The 22,891-nt window shown below is 40.7% G+C and overlaps 1 protein-coding gene across 1 annotated transcript; it reads left to right on the top strand.

Annotated features, from left to right (window-relative positions):
* MED17 (mediator complex subunit 17) lies at positions 1 to 22,368 on the top strand. Its single transcript, XM_008688414.2, has 12 exons — positions 1 to 209; positions 2,408 to 2,574; positions 4,510 to 4,729; positions 9,087 to 9,223; positions 9,312 to 9,396; positions 9,729 to 9,881; positions 10,837 to 10,967; positions 11,612 to 11,796; positions 14,376 to 14,513; positions 18,759 to 18,876; positions 20,610 to 20,769; positions 21,798 to 22,368. Exons 1-12 carry the CDS (start codon positions 65 to 67, stop codon positions 22,007 to 22,009), a joined length of 1,851 nt encoding a protein of 616 aa, XP_008686636.2. The 5' UTR covers positions 1 to 64; the 3' UTR covers positions 22,010 to 22,368.
* Positions 22,369 to 22,891: the final 523 nt, after the last annotated feature.

Here is a 22,891-nt window from a genome sequence, read left to right as displayed (position 1 = left end):
CTGTGAGAAGCAGGTCCAGGAGGTGGGCCTGGATGGCACTGAGACGTACCTGCAGCCGCTGTCCATGTCGCAGAACCTGGCGCGCTTGGCGCAGCGGATCGACTTCAGCCAGGGTTCGGGCTCCGAGGAGGAGGAGGCGGCGGGGGCCGAGGGCGATGCGCAGGACTGGGCAGGAGCCGGGTCCAGCGCGGACCAGGACGATGAGGAAGGTAAGGCCCGTGTGTGCCGCTCGAGTCCGCCGGCGGGTCTGGGGGCCCCGGTACCCGCCCAGGTATTGCCGCTCCGGCTCTCCCGCGCTGAGCGAATGCGGTGCGTGGACGAACTTTGACAACACCCGCGCGGAATAGTGATCGTGCTCACTGGGGTCTTTTCACTCACAGCTGGATAATTTAGGGCGCTGCCTGCCTCTTAATGTTGAGTTGGAGCATTTGAGACACTGTCACTGATGAAGTGTTTAAGCCTGTGATATGGCACACTTGGTTAAGAGGCCTGCGGTTCATATCGCTGCTCTGCCACTTACTGTCCGAGTTACTTTCCTTCCCTGTGCAGTGGGGATGATGCTAATAACACCTACTGAAAAGAGAGGTCTGTATTGACTGGATTATGAGGTAAGGTCTAAGAGGTCGGCGGGGGCCAAATCACGTCGAGCCAGTAGACCAAGATAAGCATTTGGGTTTTATTGAAAGGACAACTGATAGCTTTTGGAATGATTTAAGTAGACAGGTGAGTGTACGTTAAAAAGAATACTCTGGATCCTATGTAGCGAATGGGTTGCAGGGAACACAAAACTGAAAGGAGGGAGGCTCCTTAGGAGAGAATAGTAGAAACAGTATGAGTGGGTTTTGGATTCTCATAATTGTCGGGGATAAAAAATACAATTCTTGGTTTGGGTATTTGCAACAGGCCCTATGTAAGTAGGAATTCAAAGATGGATTTTCGAGCCAGTGGTGTTAGGACAGTTGGGGGTCCATTTGGGAGTAAAAAATAAATACTGTCTCACACTTCACACTCGGGATTACTTCCACAAGGATTGAAATGCAAATGAAGAGAATAAAGATTGGAAGAAAGTTACAAACATAGAACTTTGGGAGCAGAAGAGACCTTAAGCAAGATAGGAAACCGAAATTATAAAGCCAAAGAGAGAGAGTACGTAAAATTTTAAAGTAATAATGGAAAAAGGTGCCACGAATAAAGTAAAAAAATAAATGGGAGACTGGGAAAAGTATTGGCAGCATGTAGGACAGACAGTGGTTGCTATCCCTGATGTTCAAAGATTCCCTGCAAACGGGGGGAAAAGACAGCTCACTGGAAAAATAGCCTGAAGGTATAATAAACAGCTGTCAGAAAAAGACATCAGATCTTACTAGTAGGGAGAGGCAAATTAAAACATCATTAAAACACTATTCTCGCGCATACCATTAGCAGCAGCTTAGAAAACTTAACATCCGGTGTTGGGAATGTGAATTGGTAAAACGTTTTTGGAAGACAGTTTAGCAGTTCAGTATGTGTCAGAAGTGTTAAATGTGCATCTCCTTTGACCCACTAAATCACAGCTAGGGATACAGCCTACGGAAAAAGTTATGCATGTACGCAGATGGGTGTGCAACGTGTTTACCACTACTAGCGTTAGTGAAACCAACGCACATGTCCATTAAGTAGGAATGGTTAAACTTACTGTACATCCACGCTCCAGAATGTCAAACAGTGTTAAAAGAAGGAAATAGACCTATACGTGCTGACATGGAAGTATCTCTAGGACATAATAATTGGAGAAAAAAGCAAGAATTAGAAAGATGGAAGTAAATGTATGTAAATGCATTGAAAAGCATTTGAATGGATATGCCCCAACTGTTAATTTTGATTACCTCTCAGGAGAGAAGAGAATTAGGGGTGGGGAATAAAGGAAAACTTTTATTACTTTTTTACTCTATAACTCTATCTGAACTCTATGCAGTGAGCTTGTTTTGGTGAAATTTAACGAAATTATTTAAGAGGTTGGAAGGCATGTTAACGTTGTTTAATATCTGAATGCTGCCATTATAGGTCATTTTTATTGTTGCACTTTAATGTATTTTGGAAATGCTCTCCAATTATTCAAGTTTTAAAAGCTGGAAGAAAAAGGTTATTTGCATACATTAAAAAAATACTGAAATGCCTGCCTATAGTGTTGGAATGTTAGATTTAAGCTCTGTGGAAATTAGATACCATGTTTGTTTTGCCACTGTAGGAATGCTAACTTAAATATCTACAGAGATTCAAGAAAGGGTGGACAGAATGGGATAAAACAAGAAATGGTTTGAAATAAGTCATCGTTTCTTCTTTTAGTACTTGTAACATCTAAATGAGATTTGTCTTCTACTCGGTATAACTCATACCTGTGAATTTCTTTTTTTCTTTCTCTTTTTAGGGTTGGTAAAATTTCAACCTTCCCTTTGGCCTTGGGACTCCGTGAGGAACAATTTGAGAAGTGCCCTGACAGAGATGTGCGTTCTCTATGATGTCCTCAGTATTGTTAGGGATAAGAAATTTATGACTCTTGATCCGGTCTCTCAGGATGCACTTCCTCCAAAACAGGTATGTGTGGACTTCGGTTGAATAATGGTACCATTTTATTAAGTCCCGGGACCACTTCTCAGGCTATGTGCCTGCTGTCTCCTTTACCTTTCATGCAAAATTAAGTTCAGATGAAAATTTAAAGACAAAGTGGTTCAAAACAAAGGCATAAAACACATCTTTATTTATTATTTTATTAATGACCCTGTGACCCTCAGAAGAGTTAAGTTTCATTAATAATGTAATACTTTAAAGTATCCCAGATCTTTTTTTTTTTTTTTTTAAAGATTTATTTATTTATTTTAGAGTGAGAGATTGAGAGCAGGAGCTTGGGGAGGAGCAGAGGGAGAGGGACAAGCAGACTCTGTGCTGAGCGTGGAGCCCGTAGTGGGGCTTGATCTCCAAACCCTGAGATTACGACCTGAGCCGAAACTTAAGAGTCGGCTGCCCAACTGACTGAGCCACCCAGGTGCCCCTAAAGTTTCCCAGTTCTTAACAAATTCTTATAGCCTGGATCATTGATCTGTAGTGTATTACACAAAAATGTGATGGTAAAATGGCTTTGGAGGCGGACTGACCTGGATTCAAATCCTGCCTCTGCCCTCATTAGCTCTGGATCCTTCAACAAGTGATTTTCTCGAAGTCTCAGCTTTCCCCTTCAACCTCTTTTTGGGGCCTGGTTAGAAAAATTAGGCCAAATTATGGAAGCTACTGAAAGCTAGGTACAATTGTTGAAGTTTGATGAAGAGTATGTTCAGTGTTTGAACATTAGAAGATGAAAGACAACAGAAGGATGAATTGGTGCATGAAGAGCCTGAAAGCAGGGAGGCCCCTTAGGAGGTTCTTGAGGAAAACAAGCGTCAGGTCCATGACCAGGTTAGTGGCAAGGAAAGGAAGTAATGGTTGTTTTTACCCTTTTGTAAAGTGAAGTGAATTGGATATAATTACTCATGTGGTAATAGTTTCAGGGTCTAGAAACATTGTGCTGGAAGACTTCTTAGAGACCATTCAGTCTGGTTCTTTCGTTTTATGGAGAGAGAACTAAGGCCCAGAGAGATGCGTGACGTGTTCAGAAGCAGTAAAGCCAGTGATTAGACAGCAAAGCCAGGAACTCTAGCACCTTATTCCTGGCCCACAGCCTTTGCCACCTTCCTGTGGTCTTCCCACCCAGGAGTCTCCAGTAATTTTCTGAGCTCTCCAAAAACTTAGAATTAGGTCCCCCAATATGGTCAAAAGATTATTGTGACATTTGATGAAACTTGGTGATTTTGACTCACACAATCAGAAGACTTTCTTATATTAAATTTGTCTTTTTAGAAGTGTATCTGGTGACTAGAGCACACAAATTGGTGGTGATTATGGATATTTATGTATGTATATATAATGTATAAATTGTGAATTCTCAGCAGTTTTCCAAAAATCAGCCTTTGGTGAAGTGCATTAATTTTAATGCTGTGTGGCTTCAGTCTGTATTCCAAAGGCACATCAGTAGCTTGCCGTAATATAAGATAATTCTACAGCTGTACTCATTGGGATCATTTATTTGTTCCAGAAATCAAGCATTATGTGCCGTGCATTGTTCTAGGGTCTATGGAATAGTAGGTTTTACCATCTTGTGGATGCCCTTCAAGCAGGGATTATAGACTTCCGGCAGAAGAATAATGAGTGCCACAAAAGGGTGTGCACATGGTGGGGGGGTGGGCGTGCGCACCACGTGAGAAGGGAACCGCATCTAAGCTGGGCAGAGTTGGTGTAAGTTCTGATTTGTAGTCCAGTGTGGTGTTTGTGGTTTAACATAAGTTTATTTGAGTTGACCAGAGAAATAAGGTTATTTTTCAAAAAACAACATTATCTGCTTTTCTTTAATTTCTCAATTTTCTCTTGAGTAGGTATTTTATTATTAAGAGAACGTTGAAATCATTTAAAAATACAGAACTACACTATTGTTTTTGATAGAATCCGCAGACACTGCAGTTGATATCTAAAAAGAAGTCGCTCGCTGGAGCAGCACAGATCCTGTTGAAGGGGGCAGAAAGACTGACCAAATCAGTCACTGAAAACCAAGAAAATAAGCTGCAAAGAGACTTCAACTCTGAGCTTTTGAGATTACGGCAACACTGGAAACTCAGAAAAGTTGGGGATAAAATTCTTGGAGATCTGAGCTACAGAAGTGCAGGTATAGATCACTGTTAAAAACTATGCTTTTAAACTATAGTTTGTCAAAAAACTATACAGGAGTAACTGTAATGTTGTATATTCTATAATATATTACTTCTCAGTTATATGTTACTTTTTGAAGTTTTAATTTCTGTACATATAAACCTGACAAGCTAAAATTACTTTTATCATAGCCTTATATAAATATACTTACATAATTGAATCTAAGCTATTTACTTAGGTACCTTTAGGTACGTTTAGCAGAAAGCTTATTTATTTATTTATTTATTTATTTACTTACTTACTTATTTTTAGTTTTATTTATTTGAGATAGTGAGTGAGAGAGAGCATGAGCAGGGGGGTGGGGTAAAGGGAGAGGGAGAACCAGACTCCCTGCTGAGCAGGGAATCCGATGTGGAGCTTGATCCCAGGACCCTGAGATAATGACCTGAGCTGAAGGCAGACGCTTAACAGACTGAGCCACCCAGGCACCCCATATTTACTTATTTATTTTTGTACTGATTTTTTTCCCAAATTTTTTTTTAAATTCTACTTAGTTAACATACAGTACAATATTGGTTTCAGGAGTAGAATTCAGTGATTCATAACTTACATATATCACCCAGTGCTCATCATAACAAGTGCCCTCAGTACCCATCACCTACCTAGTCCATCCCCCACTCACCTCCCTCATCAACCCTCTATCATTAAGAGTCTCTTATGGTTTGTTTCCCCCCCTCTTTTTTTCCCCCCTGTCCTATATGTTCACCTGTTTTGTTTCTTGAATTTCACATATGAGTGCAATCCTATGGTATTTGTCTTTCTCTGACCAGCTTATTTTGCTTAGCATAACGCACTCTAGTTCCATCCATGTCATTGCAAATGGCAAGATTTCATTCTTTTTGGTAGCTGAATAATATTCTGTTATACACACATGCACACACACACACATCTTTATCCATTCATCAGTTGATGGACATTTGGGCTTTTTCCATGGTTTGACTGTTGTTGATAATGCTGCTATAATATCAGGGTGCATGTACCCCTTCAGATCTGTATTTTTGTATATCCTTTGGGTAAATATCTAGTAGTACAATAGCTGGATCATAGGGTAGTTTTATTTTTGACTTCTTGAGGAACCTCTGTACTGTTTTCCAGAGTGGCTACACCAGTTTGCATTCCCACCAACAGTGTAAGAGTGTTCCTCTTTCTCTGCATCCTTGCCAACACCCCTTGTTTCCTGTGTTGTTAATTTTAGCCATTCTGACAGGTGTGAGGTGGTATCTCATTGTGGTTTTGATTTGTATTTTCCTGATGATGAGTGATGTTGAGCATGTTTTCATGTGTCTGTTGGCCATCTGGATGTCTTCTTTGGAAAAACGTCTGTTCATGTCTTCTGTCTGTTTCTTAACTGGATTATTTATTTTTTGGGTGTTGAGTTTTATAAATTCTTTATAAATTTTGAAAACTAACCCTTTATCAGATATGTCATTTGCAGATATCTTCTCCCATTCCGTTGGTTGCCTTTTAATTTTGTTGATTGTCCCCCTCACTGTGCAGGAGCTTTTTATCTTGATGAAGTCCTCATAGTTCGTTTTTGTTTTTGTCGTAGTTGACCATAGAGTTGTGGGTCTGTTTCTGGATTTTCTATTCTGTTGATCTCTGTGCCTGTTTCTCTGCCAGTACCATACTATCTTGATGACTACAGCTTTGTAATACAGCTTGAAGTCTGGAATCATGATGTCTCCAGCTTTGATTTTCTTTTTCAGGGTTGCTTTGGCTATGTGGGGTCTTTCGGGGTTCCATACAAATTTTAGGATTGTTTATTCTAGTTCTTTGAAAATTGCTGGTGGTGTTTTTGATAGGGATTGGATTAAATGTGTAGATTGCTTTGGGTAGTATAGACATTTTAACAATGTTTATTCTTCCAATCCATGAGCATGGAATGTTTTTCCATTACTTTGTGTCCTTTTCAGTTTCTTTCATAAGTGTTCTATGGCTTTCAGACTACAGATCATTTACCTCTGGTTAGGTTTATTCCGAGGTATCTTATTTTCAGTGCAATTGTAAATAGGATCGATTCCTTGATCTCTTTTTCTGTTGCTTCATTATTGGTGTGTAGAAGTACAGCAGATTTCTGTATGTTGATTTTGTATCCTATGACTTCACTGAATTCATGTATGAGTACTAACAATTTTTTGGTGGGATCTTTCAGGTTTTCTAAATAGAGTATTATGTTGTCTGTGAATAGTGAAAGTTTGACTTCTTCCTTGCTGATTTGGATACCTTTTGTTGCTTTTTATTGTCTGATTGCTGAGGCTAGGACTTCCAGTACTGTGTTAAATAGTAATGATGAGAGTGAACATCGGTGTCTTGTTCCTGACGGTAGAGGAAAAGCTCTCACTGTTTCCCCATTGTGGGTTATAGTAGCTGTGGGTCTTTCTTATGTGGCCTTTGTGACATTGAGGTATGTTTCCCTCTATCCCTCCTTTGTTGAGGGTTTTTATCTAGAATAGATGCTGTATTTTGTCAAATGCTTTTTCTGCATCTATGAAGAGGATCTTATCCTTTCTTTTATTGATGTGGTATATCATGTTGATTGATTTGCGAATATTGAACCACCCCTGCAGCCCAGAATAAATCCCACTTGATCATGGTGAATAATGGTACATTTAGCAGAAAGTCTACAGATTGAGTTTATATGTTAACACGCCCTGAACCATAAGTGACATTTAAGTCAGAGACTAAATGTCTTCTCAATTAGAATCTTACATGTAACCCTTAAAATCTAAGCATAAAAGGAAAAAAAAGAAATATTTTCATTCTGCCTTACTCTTTTTTTCTCCCCTAAGTCATCTCAGCTGTTTTCACATCCTAGGCAAAGGGAGAGGGCAGTGAAAACACTTTGCCTTCTTTTTTTCCCATACAGGCAATACTATAGGAATATATTTTGTTGGCATATACCAAAATTTTATGATCTTGAATTCACATCTTTTTGTATAAATTCTTTGTTGTTGAGCTATGATTATAATAGGTTTCAGGAGTTAATCATGGGAGTGTCTTGTAAGCTGCTAAGGGATATTCAGAGAAGCTACACAGTAAATGTTTATAAGATTTACAGCTCAGTAGAATAAAAGCTTTGAATGTCAAGGGACAAAGCAAGGAGCCCTGGCTGTGATCATTGTGATAACAACAGTAGAGTGATATTTTTAAAGGACTCATTTGCCGAAGTAAGCCATTATTGTCCCCCAGTTAATAGCACGCAAGTTGAGTGGTTTAAGTCAATACTGCAGCACTTAAGTGTCTCAGCATTGATGTGAATTGAGGAATTCTGAATTCTGAAGGTAAAAATCCCACTTCAAAGATGATTTCAAGATGACAAAGCCTTTTTTTTTTTTTTTTTACATCTTAATGGGTGGTCTGTAGAAGCAGGTGCTTTCTGGTTCTGGACATTGTACGTTCTTTTCAACAAATAGTTATGTGCTAGTACTTTACTCACTTTCTCCTTATGGCAGTGTTACTCATGATTATAAAAGGACTTGATTACATTCTGTTTTGTTTTTGTTTTTGTTTTAAAGATTTTATTTATTTATTTATTTATTGAGAGAGAGACACAGGGAGAGAGACAGCATGAGCAGAAATAGGGGAAGAGGGAGAAGGCGACTCCCCACTGAGCAGGGAGCCTGATGCGGGGCTCGATCCCAGGACCCTAAGATCATGACCTGGGCCAAAGGCAGATGCTTAACTGACTGAGCCACCCAGGCGCCCCTACTGTTTTTAATTGCAAGATCTTGAAGGTCTTCCTGTGTTACGAAACAGCAGGTACATATAACCACCTGGTCCTCACATAATTCAGCAGCCCAGAACAAGTCACTCAGACTTCGGAGCTACACAAAAAGGCATCACATAAAAATCTAGGGACTGGTTGAAAAAAAGGTGGTATCCTTTTGTTCTTTTGGCTGGATTCAAACACCTTAGTTGCAACCTTATTACAGAGGCTTAGCTCCAGAAGTGTTTAATCTCTAAGGCTTAAATCTGAGGAAGTACTTTCTAGAAGTACATCCACTTTATCAATTTTATGAGCCAAATTCCATTGGGACAAAACAGTTTGATGGCCCATGGAGTTCGTAGTATAATGATACCATTAGACCAAGGAGTCTTTTTTTTTTTTAAAGGTAAAAAACTTTTTTTTCCTGCTTCCTTTCTTCCCTTTGCTTACTACCCTTCCCCTATCCCCCCCAAAACACATTTCAGGTGGGAGTTTAATTTATGATTTAGTGATGTCATATGCAGTGAAATATTATTATATACTTAATATATGTTAAATTAATATGTTAATTGATTCTTATTTTCCTATTTTTAATATACCCCATTAGGATCTCTCTTTCCCCATCATGGTACATTTGAAGTAATAAAAAATACAGATATTGATCTGGATAAAAAGATACCTGAAGATTACTGTCCCCTTGATGTTCAAATTCCTAGCGATTTGGAGGGGTCTGCCTATATCAAGGTATTTGTCAAGTATTTTAAGTAATTTCTTATGACTTCGCCCAGAAGTTAATTTGCTAACACCTTTTCATGTTTTTGTTGTCCCATAGGTTTCAATTCAGAAACAGGCTCCAGATATAGGTGATCTGGGCACAGTCAACCTCTTCAAACGACCTTTGCCCAAATCCAAACCAGGTATAGTGTTCTATCCTCTAACTTCTGGTTCTGTCTGAGCTCACATTCCCAAATAAACTAGTGATAAATGTAGAGAGGAAGCTAGGCACTTTGGAGTAATGAATTGTAAATTCATTATTTATAATCTGTTCATTAACCATTAATGAATAGCGGTACAATCTTCACCAGTTTTCTCTGTGTGAAAGAAAGGAAAATTTTTGTATTTTGGAAAGGATTTGCTCTAATATAGTGTTTTCTGAACTTTTGTTATATGTATCCAGATCACCATTTAAACTAACTCATGCATAATATAGTTAGATAATTGATTTATACATATGTCCCCTGTCTTTCAGGTTCCCCGCATTGGCAGACGAAATTAGAAGCAGCACAAAATGTTCTGTTGTGTAAAGAAATTTTTGCACAGCTCTCTCGGGAAGCTGTTCAAATTAAGTCACAGATCCCTCACATTGTGGTGAAAAATCAGATTATCTCTCAGCCCTTTCCAAGTAAGAGCAGCCAGCCCTTTCGAGTTTATAAACAGGACTTTGTGGTTTGGGGAACAGGACAGAGGAGGGTAACTACATATTTGGTTGTGTTGGGGGAACAGTAAGAGCAAAGGGGTGACCTGATATCCGTGATATGGTAGTTCATAGAGCATACAGGACAAAGCACATTGCTAATTCTATCGTGTGTCCTAAATAGTGGGACTCCTGGATTTTAAACAGTATATGTTAAACATTTGTACTGGCAGTGCTGTTATTCAGCAACGATGGTTTTGAGGCTCCTGTGCTAACACCATTTGTGGAGGATTTTTCAGGGACCCTGTCTTACTGTCTCAATGAGATGTCAGACAACGGTTATTGAATACCCATAATACTCCTATATTTGTGGAAATTGGGATTTTAATTACATTACTCAAGAGCAGTCAGACCTGCCCTGGAGATCAGTCTATAGTTAGCTGTGCTCTTGTTTTTTTATATAAATTCTGAGATGTATCTTCTTGGGTCTTGTCAAAGGAATGGGTTTTTAGAAGTGAAAAATTCCATTCTGGTTTTCATGGCAGCAAGGAAGGGTATCTGTCTTCTCGTCAGCAAGACCAGATACCAACTCTGTGTTCTTTTGTTTTTCTCAAAAATGGTGTTGTGTTTTGTTTTGCTTTTTTTAATCTAAAGGCAAGAAGAAACTAATTAGTCAATATACAGCTTTTGTTCACCTGTCTTTAACCACAGCTTAAGGTCAACAGCCACATTGTAGGTCAATAGAATTTGAATTGTTGACATAAGTAATAGTTTATTATACTCATGAATAGTCATTTTGGTCTGAAAATGTTAATCATGAAGCCTAATCTTCAAGTTTAGAATGGATCTTTTGAGAATGGGCTGTGATTATACTTTATGAAGACAGTTGTGCTTTTCCATGTCTTAGGTGATTTGCATCTGTCCTACTTCTTTTTATAAATAGGCTTGCAGTTATTGATTTCTTTGTGCCATTCCTCAAATGATAAGAAATCCCAAAAATCTGCTACTGAGAAGCAAAGTCCGGAGGACCATCTTTATGTCTTAGAGCATAATTTGCATCTACTAATTAGAGAGGTAATGAGAGAAATGTTTCTTCTTGCATTGTGGTAAGCGTGTCCGGTGCAGTGAATGTGCACAAGCTCTTCTCTGTGACATTCACTGTCTGTGATGTGAAAGATCCTTGCTCTATGCTGGGGGAATAACACAGATAATCAGGATTATCAGTTTCTGTTCCCAAGCATAGCTAGTAGTGGTAGAAATATACTGCAAGTTATGTATAGGCACGTAAGAAAAGCATGCAGGGTGCAGAGGAACGAGTGAGTCTGATTGTGTGATGGGGAAGATGTCTTGCCAGAACCTGTGAACAGGACAGGAGTTATTTCAGGACATATTCTACTTACAGGTTATCTAGAACTGTGTTTCCAGAATGCTGGTTCACAGGTTAGGCTAATTTCAAAAGAATCCCCTGAGAAACTTAATAGAAGTATGTATTCCAGCCTCCCCTGCCTTTAAGATGTAAGTATTAGTTGTTTTAAAAAAAAAAATTTTTTTTTAATGTGTAACTTTATGGTGACAGATGTTAGCTAGACTTGTTATGAATCATTTTACCATGTATACAAACATCAAGTCATGATGTTTTGTGCCTTAAACTCATACAAGTTAGATGTCAATTATACTTCAATACAAAAAGTAATAAAAAATGGCTGTTCTTGTTACAGTTTCATAAACAGACCTTGAGTTCCATCATGATGCCTCATCCAGCAAGTGCACCTTTTGGTCACAAGAGAATGAGACTTTCAGGTCCTCAAGCTTTTGATAAAAATGAAATTAATTCACTACAATCCAGTGAAGGGCTTCTAGAAAAAATAATTAAACAAGCAAAGCATATTTTCCTGAGGAGCAGGTAAGGATGAACAAAGTAACTGTTTTTCTTGGAAACTGCAGTCCTTTTCCTTTATTAGTTACCTTATACACATTATTTTGGCATGCGATAACCTTCTTTTCCAGGAAGAGGAGGGTGGCTGCAGGGTGAGCGTTTGCAGCTGGGGATGCTCCTGTCAGGTTTAGGGAAGACTGAGCTCCAGGGCCCATGTCACTTTCGAGATGGTTTCTAACACAGGCCACAGTTTTGAAAGATACCTCACTAGGAACGTGCCCTAGAAGTCCTCCCCTTCTTTAGTGACCATCTACCAGAAACCGCTTCTGGAACTGATTTTAATCTGTTCTCGAAGCTTTCCCTATTTTTTGGCTGTCCCACTTTTTAAGACTTTAGAAGGCACTTTCCCATATCTTGACTTATCTAGCTCTTCTCTGGCATAGGTGGTATGAGCCCATTTTCACTGATGAGAAGGTTGAGGCCTAGAGAAGTTACATAGCCCTGAAGAGTAGCAAAATCAGGATCTACACCCAGGTCTGTGTAGCTCCCAAGCTCTTCTCACGTCTGTACACGTTATTTACAAAGAACTTAGCATGACTGGGCCTCAGTGTATCTTTTTCAAGTGCTAGAGGTGCTCTTATATTTTATTTTTGGTCCTTGGTGAAGAGGGCTGTGTGTACTTCATTCAGAATTGTGCCTTGCTAGAACTGTAGACTTTCAAGTGTGGGCTCACTCTGCTCTGGGTGATAGTTTATTTTTGATTTACAGTTTTTCCCCGTGAACACAAGTCATGGATTAATGGCACATTAGTTTGTAGTCTTCAAGTGGAAACTTACGTCTGCAGCTTTTAGTAAAATGAATTAGGAAAACATGTTGGAGAAGACAGCATGATGCATTTGGGGTAAAAAATTTGTCTAAGCCAGGCTCAGTCACGTGCTAACTAACTTTGGTTTCATGTCTGTGGCCCTGCACCTGTTTCTCTGTCAATTAGGGATACAGGAGTCTGGTCTTAGGATCAAATTAAATATGCAGAAGTTCCTTATAAACAATCAACTATGGTAGGTTACTATTGTTACTTTCACTGGTGCATTTCAATTATAGGAACGTTTTACCAAAAGTTAGGGGCATGGAAGTAGCTATTTTTAGAACCATTATACATTTCAGAGTATTAGCAACAGCCTTGGAAGCAGCAAAGCTTGTAAAATGTTCCCGTTTTCCCCAGTTATAAAAATAACGTTCCAAGATATCAGCCTCGTCTGTATAAATACCATACGTAGCAAGACCAACTATTAACATGCTCGTGTTTTTGATGTATGTGCGGCAGGGTGTGTGTATCTTTTAAAAAAAAATATCTGGAATCATAAAACTTTATGTCCTGCCTTCACTTAATATTACAATTTTTTTCATCTTTCATTAAATGTTTTTGAGAGATATTTTAATAGCTACGTAATATCCCATTATGTGAATATTCCCTGATTTCTTTTACGAATTCTCATTTGCCAGATACTTTTTATTTCTAGTTTGTTGAAACAATACTAAGATGAATGCTTTGCTATACATACCCATCTGCTGTAGGAATTTTTGAAGCCCTGTCAAGGAGACAGGTCACGAAAAAGGAAGAGACAGTTAAGGGATTGAAGGAAACCAGCACCAGAGCAGAAGCAGTAAAAGAGCAAACCCCAAGCCCATTTATGTAAATGCCCCTTGTCCTCAGTGGCTGTTTGCATTTCTTCTGGCTTTTTCCTTCTCTTCCCAATCAAGTACTAGAATTAGAAAACTGGAAACCAGGACCTCCAATAGTTTGGTTAACTTTCATGATTTATGTTTTTTCTGGGCAGTGGCTGTTGATTAGTGTGTGTAAAAAGGAAGGATTACAGGCTCTAGGGTTGCACCCCCAGGTTTTCGGCCCTGGAGTTAGGCTCCTGGTTTTGCGCCCCAGCTCACGGTTCTGTAACCTTAGGCACATTACTGAACATTGCTAGACTGAAAAATAGGGATAATAGTGGTATATACTTGACAGGGTCATTAATGAGATGATGTGATAGGGCTCATGGAAGCACTTACTCCAGTCCTTCGTGTGTCACGAGTACTTGAATCCTGTCTCTCGTGTGTGCATATCATAGTTAACTTCGTTGGAGTGTAAGGTTTTCGTCGTGCAGAAAGTCTCCCGGCTTCTCAGGAAAATGGTTCTCATTCCGTGACAGGAGTGGCCTCAGCTATGGTGGGTGTGTCCCGTGTTACCGGGGACCAAGGACTGTCATCTGTGAGTGATTCATATTCTTCCTAGAGCTGAGGTTTATACTCTAGGAGTACCCTTCTTCCTTGTGTTCTGAGAAACCTTCCTGAGAGCACACAAATTGGAGTTCAGGGCGAGTAAGCCCATGTGTCAGTACGTGTCGTAGTGTGGCGCTGAGCCCCTCACCCCATCTGACCTTTTTCTTTCTTCTTTTTTTTCTTTTTTAAAGAAAAGTCTTTGCTTTTCAAGTGTGGTACTTTCGAAAATTAGTCATCTCGTTTTCACGTAGCCATAACATTGATAAGTGATTTATAATCTTACTATTTTATGTGGTGACTTTTTTAAAATGTCAACTTCTTTTCTTTAAAAGAACTGCTGCGACCATTGACAGCTTAGCAAGTCGCATTGAGGACCCTCAGATACAGGCTCACTGGTCAAATATTAATGATGTTTATGAATCTAGTGTGAAGGTTTTAATCACATCACAAGGTTATGAACAGATATGCAAGTAAGTGTCAAAAATAAGTTACCCATTTAAAATGTTAAGTTGTTTCTATGTGTTGATGTTTGTTGAGTGATTACATCGAGATTTTGGGATATTGTTTGCTACGGTGGCATAACATTCTGGTGAAGTACAGCAACTGTAGAGTGTATGGATGAGAGGTAAGAATGTCTAAGACAGTCTCCGTTAGGTAAATGTCATGTGTTTGAGTTGTGGTAAAAAAAAAAAAAAGAACTTCCTCATTGAGGTGGAAGCTACCACACCTCAGACTGATGTGGTGAGTCTGGGGTATTGGAAGTGAGTAGGGCCATTTATATTAGAGCGTATACTCTCCATATTGTGCCTGAAACAGCCTAAGTTTTGTAGCTCCCTCATGGTATGAGGCTAAATTTAGTCTAATCCAGTTCCTGATTATGCCCTTATAATGCAGCTGACAGCTGTGTCCATAAAGGAGGTGAAATGACTTTTGACCCCACCGTTCACAGAGCAGCATTCTTCCTGATGTACATTCACAAATCACAAGCTGATATACAGAAAACAAATTGGTAGCTGCCAGAGGTGGTGGGGGTGGGGGGTGGGTAGGGGGCAAATGGGTAAAGGTGTTCCAAAGGTACAGACTTCCAGTTATAATGGACAAGTTCTGGGATGCAATGTACAGCAGGTGACTGTAGTTAATAATACTATGTTGTATATTTGAAAGTAGCTAAGAGAATAGATCTGGAAAGTTCTTCTCACGAGAAGAAAAATGGGTAGCATGTGAGGTGATGGGTGTTCACTGAACATATTGTGATGGTCATTTCACAATATATACACTTATGAAATCATCATGCTGTACACCTTAAACTAAGCAATGCTATATGTCTGTTCTATCTCAGTAAAACTGGGGTGAATAAATGAAGTTAATAAAATCAGCAAGTAGCCATGAAAGGCATTTTTGGCTTCCATTTGAGCCTCTTGAAAATTGACAACTGGCAGGCTGTAGTTGAGTGCCGTTCCGCAGGTCAGTTGGAGTGAGCCACTAGCAGACATTTATCAAGGTCCATGAGTACCTGTTACATTTCAAACTTCAGTTGCTTATTTCAGGCAGACCTTACTGGTCACAGTGGTCTCTCCAGTGAGCAAAACACACCAGAAGCAAAATCACCACTCCCAGGTGTAGGGGAGTATAATACCCTTAAATGGCTCTTTTTTAATATCAAGGCTTTAAATCACTGTTTTTTTAAGAATGAAAAATAGTCAATTAGCCTGATTTAAAAGATTGTATATAAAAGATAAAAGACTGCACAATGGAAATCAGTCTTGCAGCTTCCAGGAAAAGATGGTGAGCTGAAGGTGGATCATGGTTTTCTTCCCCTATACCTGAAGAAACAAGAAAATAATTCGGGTGACTTGGGGTATGGTGGGAGAGTAGCTGTTGAGTAAGATAACACAAGTTTGGCAGGTATTTTAACCGTTAGGGCTGGGTGATGGCACCGTTGACTTCCGTTGTATTACTTTCGCACATATTACTATATATATATACAGAATCTGTGGTACTATAGACTTGGGTGTGTGTTTAAAAATATCCATAATAAAATGTTAAGAGAAAGAGTGAGCTCAAAGGAGTGGGAAGGAAGAAAATTACCAGCACTGAGTTATTTACATTTAGAACTAAGACCAAACAAATGTGAGATTATGGTTATAGGACCCAGGGGTTGTAACCTTCTGTGAAGGGTTACATAGCCTCGACAGCATCAGGAGGGAAAGGAAGTCACAGAACACCCCTTTCCTCATCTTTTATAGCTGGGGTCAACTTACGCTACTTAAAGTTGAAAGTAATTCTCTTAAAACTTCCCAGGAGGAAGCATTTTCTCTTTCTCTCTCCTTCTTCTTTTCCCTTCCCCTTCCCCTTCCCCTTCCCTTTTCCTTCCCCTTCCCTTTCCCTTTCCCTTCCCTTCCCCTTCCCCTTCCCTTTCCCTTTCCCTTCCCTTCCCTTCCCCTTCCCCTTCCCCTTCCCTTTCCCTTCCCTTCCCCTTCCCCTTCCCCTTCCCTTTCCCTTTCCCTTTTCCTTTTCCTTTTCCTTTTCCTTTCCTTTCCTTTCCCTCTTTCTTTCAATTTGAGAGAGAGCTTGAGCCAGGGGAAGAGGGACAGAGGGAGAAGCAGACTCCCCACTGAGCACAGAGCCTGATGCAGGGCTCCATCCCAGGACCCCGAGGTCATGACCCAAGCCAAAGGCAGATGCTCTAAGGACTGAGCCACCCAGGCACCCCCAGAAGCAAGCATTTAAAACAATTTTCTACCCATCCTTCCAGGAAAGTCTGTGCACTTACAAGCATATATATCCTACTTTTTTCCTGCAATAATGTGTGCCTTAAAATATTGAGACATAATTCACATAACCTAAAATTCACTATTTTATTTTATTTTATTTTATTTTTTTAAAGATTTTATTTATTTATTTGACAGAGATAGAGATAGCCAGCGAGAGAGGGAACACAAGCAGGGGGAGTGGGAGAGGAAGAAGCAGGCTCATAGCGGAAGAGCCTGATGTGGGGCTCGATCCCATAACGCTGGGATCACGCCCTGAGCCGAAGGCAGGCGCTTAACCGCTGTGCCACCCAGGCGCCCCTAAAATTCACTATTTTAAAGTGTACAGTTCAGGGTGCCTGGCTGGTGTAATCAGTAGAGCATGCAACTTTTAGTCTCAGGATCATGAGTTCAAGCCCCAAGTTAGGTATGGAGCCTACTTAAAAAACATAGAAAATGAAAAAACAGTGTACAGTTCAGTGGATTTTAGTATATTCCCTATGTTGTGTAACTGTCATCACTCTCTAATTGCAGAACATTTCCATTACCCCTAAAAGAAACCCTATACCTATCAATAGTCATTCCCAATTTGTGTGCTTTTTTTCCCCCCAACTCAGTGGCATTATATTGGAGAATAAGCATTCCTTATCACCATCTCAGATTTACTTCTCTTTTACAGCTTTATTGCATTCATTTTATGTACCACGACTTTTAATTAGCCTTCTGCTGCTCAACATTTTAGTTGGATGCCAGCAAAATAGCTTGTACACGTGCAAGTCTAGCTGTAGGAGAAAGTCCTGCAAGTGTAATTGCTGGGTCAAAAGATAAGGACCTTTAAAACGTTTCTGAATGTTACCAAATTGCTTTTCAGAGTGGCTGCCACAATTATGCTCCTGCCAGTAGTCATCGAAATTTTTAAAATTTGTTTAGATTTAGAAGGGTTTTTTTTTTAAGCCTTCTGAATTCTGTGGTTTTCTTTCAAAGGAACTTGTAAACTTTTACTCAGTCAAAATAACAGTTTTAAGGAGATAATTGCCAAAATATTTCATTCCCAAATGTTTACTGTAAAATAAAGGCTATAAAACAGGTGCTCTCAAATGCAGAAAGACAGAATGCCATTTTTTCTGCATTGTTCATCTAGATGGTTCGATTTGAGGATTTTCACGTTTCTTGTACATATGTTGTATGCTAATGCCAAAAATTTGTGAATTGGTTTGGAAGAATGTTACAGCATGTTATTTTATGAGTTTCTTTGACCTAAGCCAAGTTAATGGTGTACATATTCTGACTTGTTTGATTATTTCAAGAGAGGGCACAGAGTTAACAAATCTTTTCCCTTTCTGTATGAGAATTTGCTCTTTGGTTAATTCTCTAGCTGTTGTCCCCCAGTAGCGTGATAAGAAAGGATGCCATCTCTGTTACTAGGCAACATTGCTTTTGGCAAAAATGATCCCAAACTGGTAAAATGGGTCTGGACTGGAAGGGATTAGAAAAGCCTGATGGGGATGCCTATGGATTTCCCCGGATGGGGTGACTTCCGAGACGGGGCAGCATCTTTTGTGGGGCCCTTGGAAACCCTGCCTATGGAGTTGTTACGAGAACGTGTGGCTCCTGCGGGGAATGAGGTTTCTCAGTGAGGGCACGCGTGCCCAGCGTGGATCTCCGCTCACTGCAGCAAAGGCGGAAGGACGACCCAAGGAGAGGAGCAGCGGATGGTGGTTGGTGGCAAGCTGTGCTTCGTCGTCTGCAGCCTTCTGAGCAGACTGGTGCTCATTGTGGCCTGGGGGAGTCTGGTGGGAGTCTGATGGTTACATTGAACCTAAGAGAACCCCTCTCTCCCGTGGGTGTTAGGGCAGGTTATCCAAATGGGTATTTTCCGTTTCTTTGATGTTAAGGTTTAATGTTTGTGGCACTGTATAAGGTAATTTTGAACATTTCTGATTTTTAGTATGTGTGTCTATAAAGGTCCATCCAGCTGCAGTTGAATATCGGAGTTGAGCAGATCCGAGTTGTACACAGAGATGGAAGAGTAATTACACTGTCTCACCAGGAGCAGGAGCTCCAGGACTTCCTTCTGTCCCAGGTAAGATTGCAGCCGTCTAGGCCTGAGCCTCTTTCTGTCCTAACTGCTTAAAGAACAAAGTAAGAAGTGGTTCAAGTATATTAAATTATAACAAGAAGCCAGTTTTTTCTGCCATTTATTTAATTTCTAGTGCACATTTTACAACTTATGGGTTAACTGAAAATGTTGGTAAACTATCCTAGATTTATTTCCAGTTAGTTTGTATTTAAGATGAAAGACCAGCTCTGAGATTACCAAATTTTTATTTCTCATGTTTGCCAAGGTTTACAACCCCTATGGGACCACATAAAAGTAAAGAAGTATTAACCCCAGAAAACCAGGGAAAGGGGAGATCAGAAAGAAAACTATAGTGACCATTCTCCATAATAGTGGAATATTCTACTTAAGCCCTAAGAAAGAGTTCTTCAGTATTAAGGAGCAGCATGGAAAGTGCTGGGTTCTAGTCCCAGCTCCACCACACATTTGCTTTGTGACACTGGATAAATTTCTGGACCTTTCTGTCCTGTTCTGTAAAATTAAGAACAGTATTTTTCATTTGTTCTTCATGGAGTTATGATGATGCAATGAAAAACTGAGTTGTGGGAGAAAGTATAGGTTTAGAAATGCTAATATATCTCTCACAAAATACACATTTATGTTTCACATAAAATTAAAAAAAAAATACTAATGCTTTCCATCTTAGAAGTAATAATCTTTTATACTGACTTGCTTCTTTGGTGCCAAGTAAATAAAATGCATTTGTGAGGTATGGCAGCTCTTGGTTGATTACACGTAAAATGACTTTGGTCACCTTAAGCATACATACACAGAAATATATCGGAAGGCTGGTGGGTAGCCCCCGGAATCGATGGGAAGGCTTGCAGATGGGCGGGGATCAAAGGAAGCTACGTGGCGAGAACCACAGCCCAGGCCACACCATCATTGCCATCCTGACATTCCTGCCTTCCTTGCTAGTGACAGAATGTACTCCAGATGGCCCTGGTGTATCAGTCAGGGTTTTAACAGGAAATAGGTGGCACGCTCAGTCATTTTACTAAGGATTTACAAAAGTGTGGGTGTCGGAGGACACCAGGGAGAGCATGGTGACCTAGTACTAGTAATAACCAGGTAACCAGACCTGGGAGGCTTAGTGGGCACCAGTCCTAGGCCAAAGAGAGAAGGGGCGGGCTTATGGGTACCCTGAAGGAGAGAGTCCTGTGGAACAGGCCACTTGGAGAAAAGCAGTCGCCTTCTGTCACAGGATACAACCTCACAGGGGAGGGGACTGGGAGAATAAATGCCCCGACCTTACTGTCTTCCTCGTCATCCTTCCGGCTCCCATTTCCCGGGTGGCTCCCGATATCGGAACCCAACCCAGAGCCAGCTGATGGAACCGCATGGGTGATCCTCCCTGGGCAGAGTAGGGTGGCGAGTGGATTCGAAGCGCTAACTGGAAGAGACTCACCCTCTGTTACTTTTGATGTTGCTGCACATTCGGTGATCCAGGCGGGAGTCTCCGCTCGGCCACGCTGGGGTCCGGTTCCTGTGCTCAAGCTGCCAGCGGACAGGGAAGACGGGTCTCGGGCTGTTTTAGCCTCCGCAGTGGAAGGTGGGATCCTCCCCGGATAGTCACAGAGGAGGATTCCCGTGCTAGGCGGGGAGCACCCCAGCGAAAGTTTACAGTCATGATGTCAGGTTACTGCAAAGTAAACCTCCACGGTGATTATGCATAAAGTTTCCTTCTTCATTCACAGATGTCACAGCACCAGGTGCATGCAGTTCAGCAGCTCGCCAAGGTCATGGGCTGGCAGGTGCTCAGCTTCAGTAATCACGTGGGACTGGGGCCCATAGAGAGCATTGGCAATGCCTCTGCCATCACCGTGGCCTCCCCGAGTGGCGACTATGCTATTTCAGGTACTGGCGCTGCCTTGAATGGGAAGAGATCTTCGGTAGTTTGGCCTTAATGTTCACCTGTACTAGTTAGACATACTTCAGGGTAATTTCTCTCTGCAGTGAGCTCGTAGAGGAGTTGCGCTGAGCATTTATCTGATCACGGCTCTTGAGCAACAGATGATTACTTCTCTTTCTGCTGGTGGTCATAAAAAATGTTTTGTTTGGCGACACATTTTCCTAGGAGCTCTAAAAACTGCCATCAGCACTGTTAACTCCTGCAGTTCAGAACCTTGGATGGATAAATGCATTTGGAAAATGTGCTGCTGCAAAAAGGCAGGAGTCACATCTGACCCCAAAGATGTAAAGGGGTGGGGCAGAGAGGAGAGGTGGTTCTGAAGCACCCGCTCTGAGTAGGGCACTTTAATGAACACGCGTATTATCTAGTTGAAAATGATATTCGGAGTACTTATGGCTTTAGTGTGGTCTTTTCTAATACCTGCTCTAAATATTTGAAAGAGTAATTAGAAGGTTTCCCCCTAGAACCACAGCATGTGAATCTGCAGGCTTGGTCATTGCTAGGTCTTGATTGATAACAGTTTCAGAATGCCCATTTTTCTTTGCTGAGTGATGAAGCCTCATTAAAACCTGACGTTCTGAACTTAGAATGATCTTGTCTTCATCTCTCCCAGGCCTGATTCCGAATGTTTGAGTTTCATTATATATTAGGTGGGTGTCAGATGTTTTAGAAAAAAATAAATTGGTTTTCTGAAAATAGATAGGACATTTGACTTTCCTAAGCCAGAATTCATGTTGCCACATTTTTATGGTAGAAACAGGAATTCATGAATATTTATACCAGCCTAGTATGTATAAACAAGCTTTTTGGGGTTTTGTGGGAGAGGCGGGTAGCATATTAAAACTGACAAGCACTTTTAAACAAGAGCTTTCAAGTTGGTGGACAAGGTTTTTGTATTCGTGGTAGAATGAAATTGTGGGACCCTTGTTTTCTAGCTTGGAAATTGTATTAATACTTTGGTTTTGCTCCACAGTTCGTAATGGCCCTGAAAGTGGCAGCAAGATCATGGTTCAGTTTCCCCGTAACCAGTGTAAAGATCTTCCGAAAAGTGACGTTTTACAGGATAGCAAATGGAATCATCTTCGCGGACCATTCAGAGAAGTTCAGTGGAATAAAATGGAAGGTCGAAACTTTGTTTATAAAATGGAGCTGCTTATGTCTGCACTTAGCCCTTGCCTACTATGATTTTTGTTTCCAGAACAGTTTCTGGATTATTTTTTACCAAAGAAGTTCCCAGAAACTGACTTGAGAAGATGAACTATAAGCACAAGGAAGAGAAAATTTTCCAAAGGAGAATTGTTTAAGGGGAAAAAAAAAAAAAAGCAAATGTTTACCTAGCATTTTGAAACCTTTCACTTTATAAGTGACAAGTGCTTGAAATGCAGACGCTTATGTACAGTTATAGGGTATATAGTATGGGGGAATGCAAAACAACTTTTTTTATGCAGTTAACTTGAAATGTTACTAATTTATGGGTTTGAATTCAACTTTTTAAATATTCCTTTGATGTTGACATCAAATAAAGCATATGGTTAAAAATTCCAGATATTCTCAACTCTTAACCTAAATGAGTTGTGTCTTTAACCAACGCGTCTCATTCCACTACTCGTTAACAAGATTGCGTAAGGATATTTAAAGACTTGGGAGTCAGCAGCCTTCCTACAGGAGCACACTCACCCCTAAGCAAGTGGAACAGACGACGCGCCTGCAGGGGGAGCCCGTCCTCCCGGCCCTCGCAGAGCTGCTAAAGCGGCCGCTGGTCTCAGCAAATCAAGTCCCTCCTCCTCCAGCTGTGGGCTCCGAATGCCCGCGTCCAACCCTGACCGGTGCTTTGAGAGCTTCCTAGAAGGTGCCGGCTGAAGGCGTACAGGGGCAGAATTATCCTTGGGGCTTCCTAGGGTCCCCTTTTGTTCTTTTCCCCCACGTGAGTGACCCCCGTCCCCATTAGGACCAGGTGTGCTCACACCTCGCCCCACCTGCCCCTGCAGCCTCCCCCCAGGAGCCCTGCACTCTTCTACCAGTGAAAAGTCTTGTCCTGTCTTACTCCATTAGCGCTCTTTCCCGAGG

Source organism: Ursus maritimus, unplaced genomic scaffold (genome assembly GCF_017311325.1).
Source record: "Ursus maritimus isolate PB19 unplaced genomic scaffold, ASM1731132v1 scaffold_16, whole genome shotgun sequence".
Taxonomy (NCBI): domain Eukaryota; kingdom Metazoa; phylum Chordata; class Mammalia; order Carnivora; family Ursidae; genus Ursus; species Ursus maritimus.
This window is presented reverse-complemented; position numbering and strand designations above follow the sequence as displayed.

Excerpts from the sequence above, each read along its gene's own strand:
- MED17 (XM_008688414.2), top strand. The coding sequence starts at position 65 with ATGTCGCAGAACCTGGCGCGCTTGGCGCAGCGGATCGACTTCAGCCAG. Across the intron at positions 10,968-11,611 it reads TGCATCTACTAATTAGAGAG|TTTCATAAACAGACCTTGAG; the intron begins GTAATGAGAGAA and ends TTCTTGTTACAG. Across the intron at positions 18,877-20,609 it reads AGGACTTCCTTCTGTCCCAG|ATGTCACAGCACCAGGTGCA; the intron begins GTAAGATTGCAG and ends CTTCATTCACAG.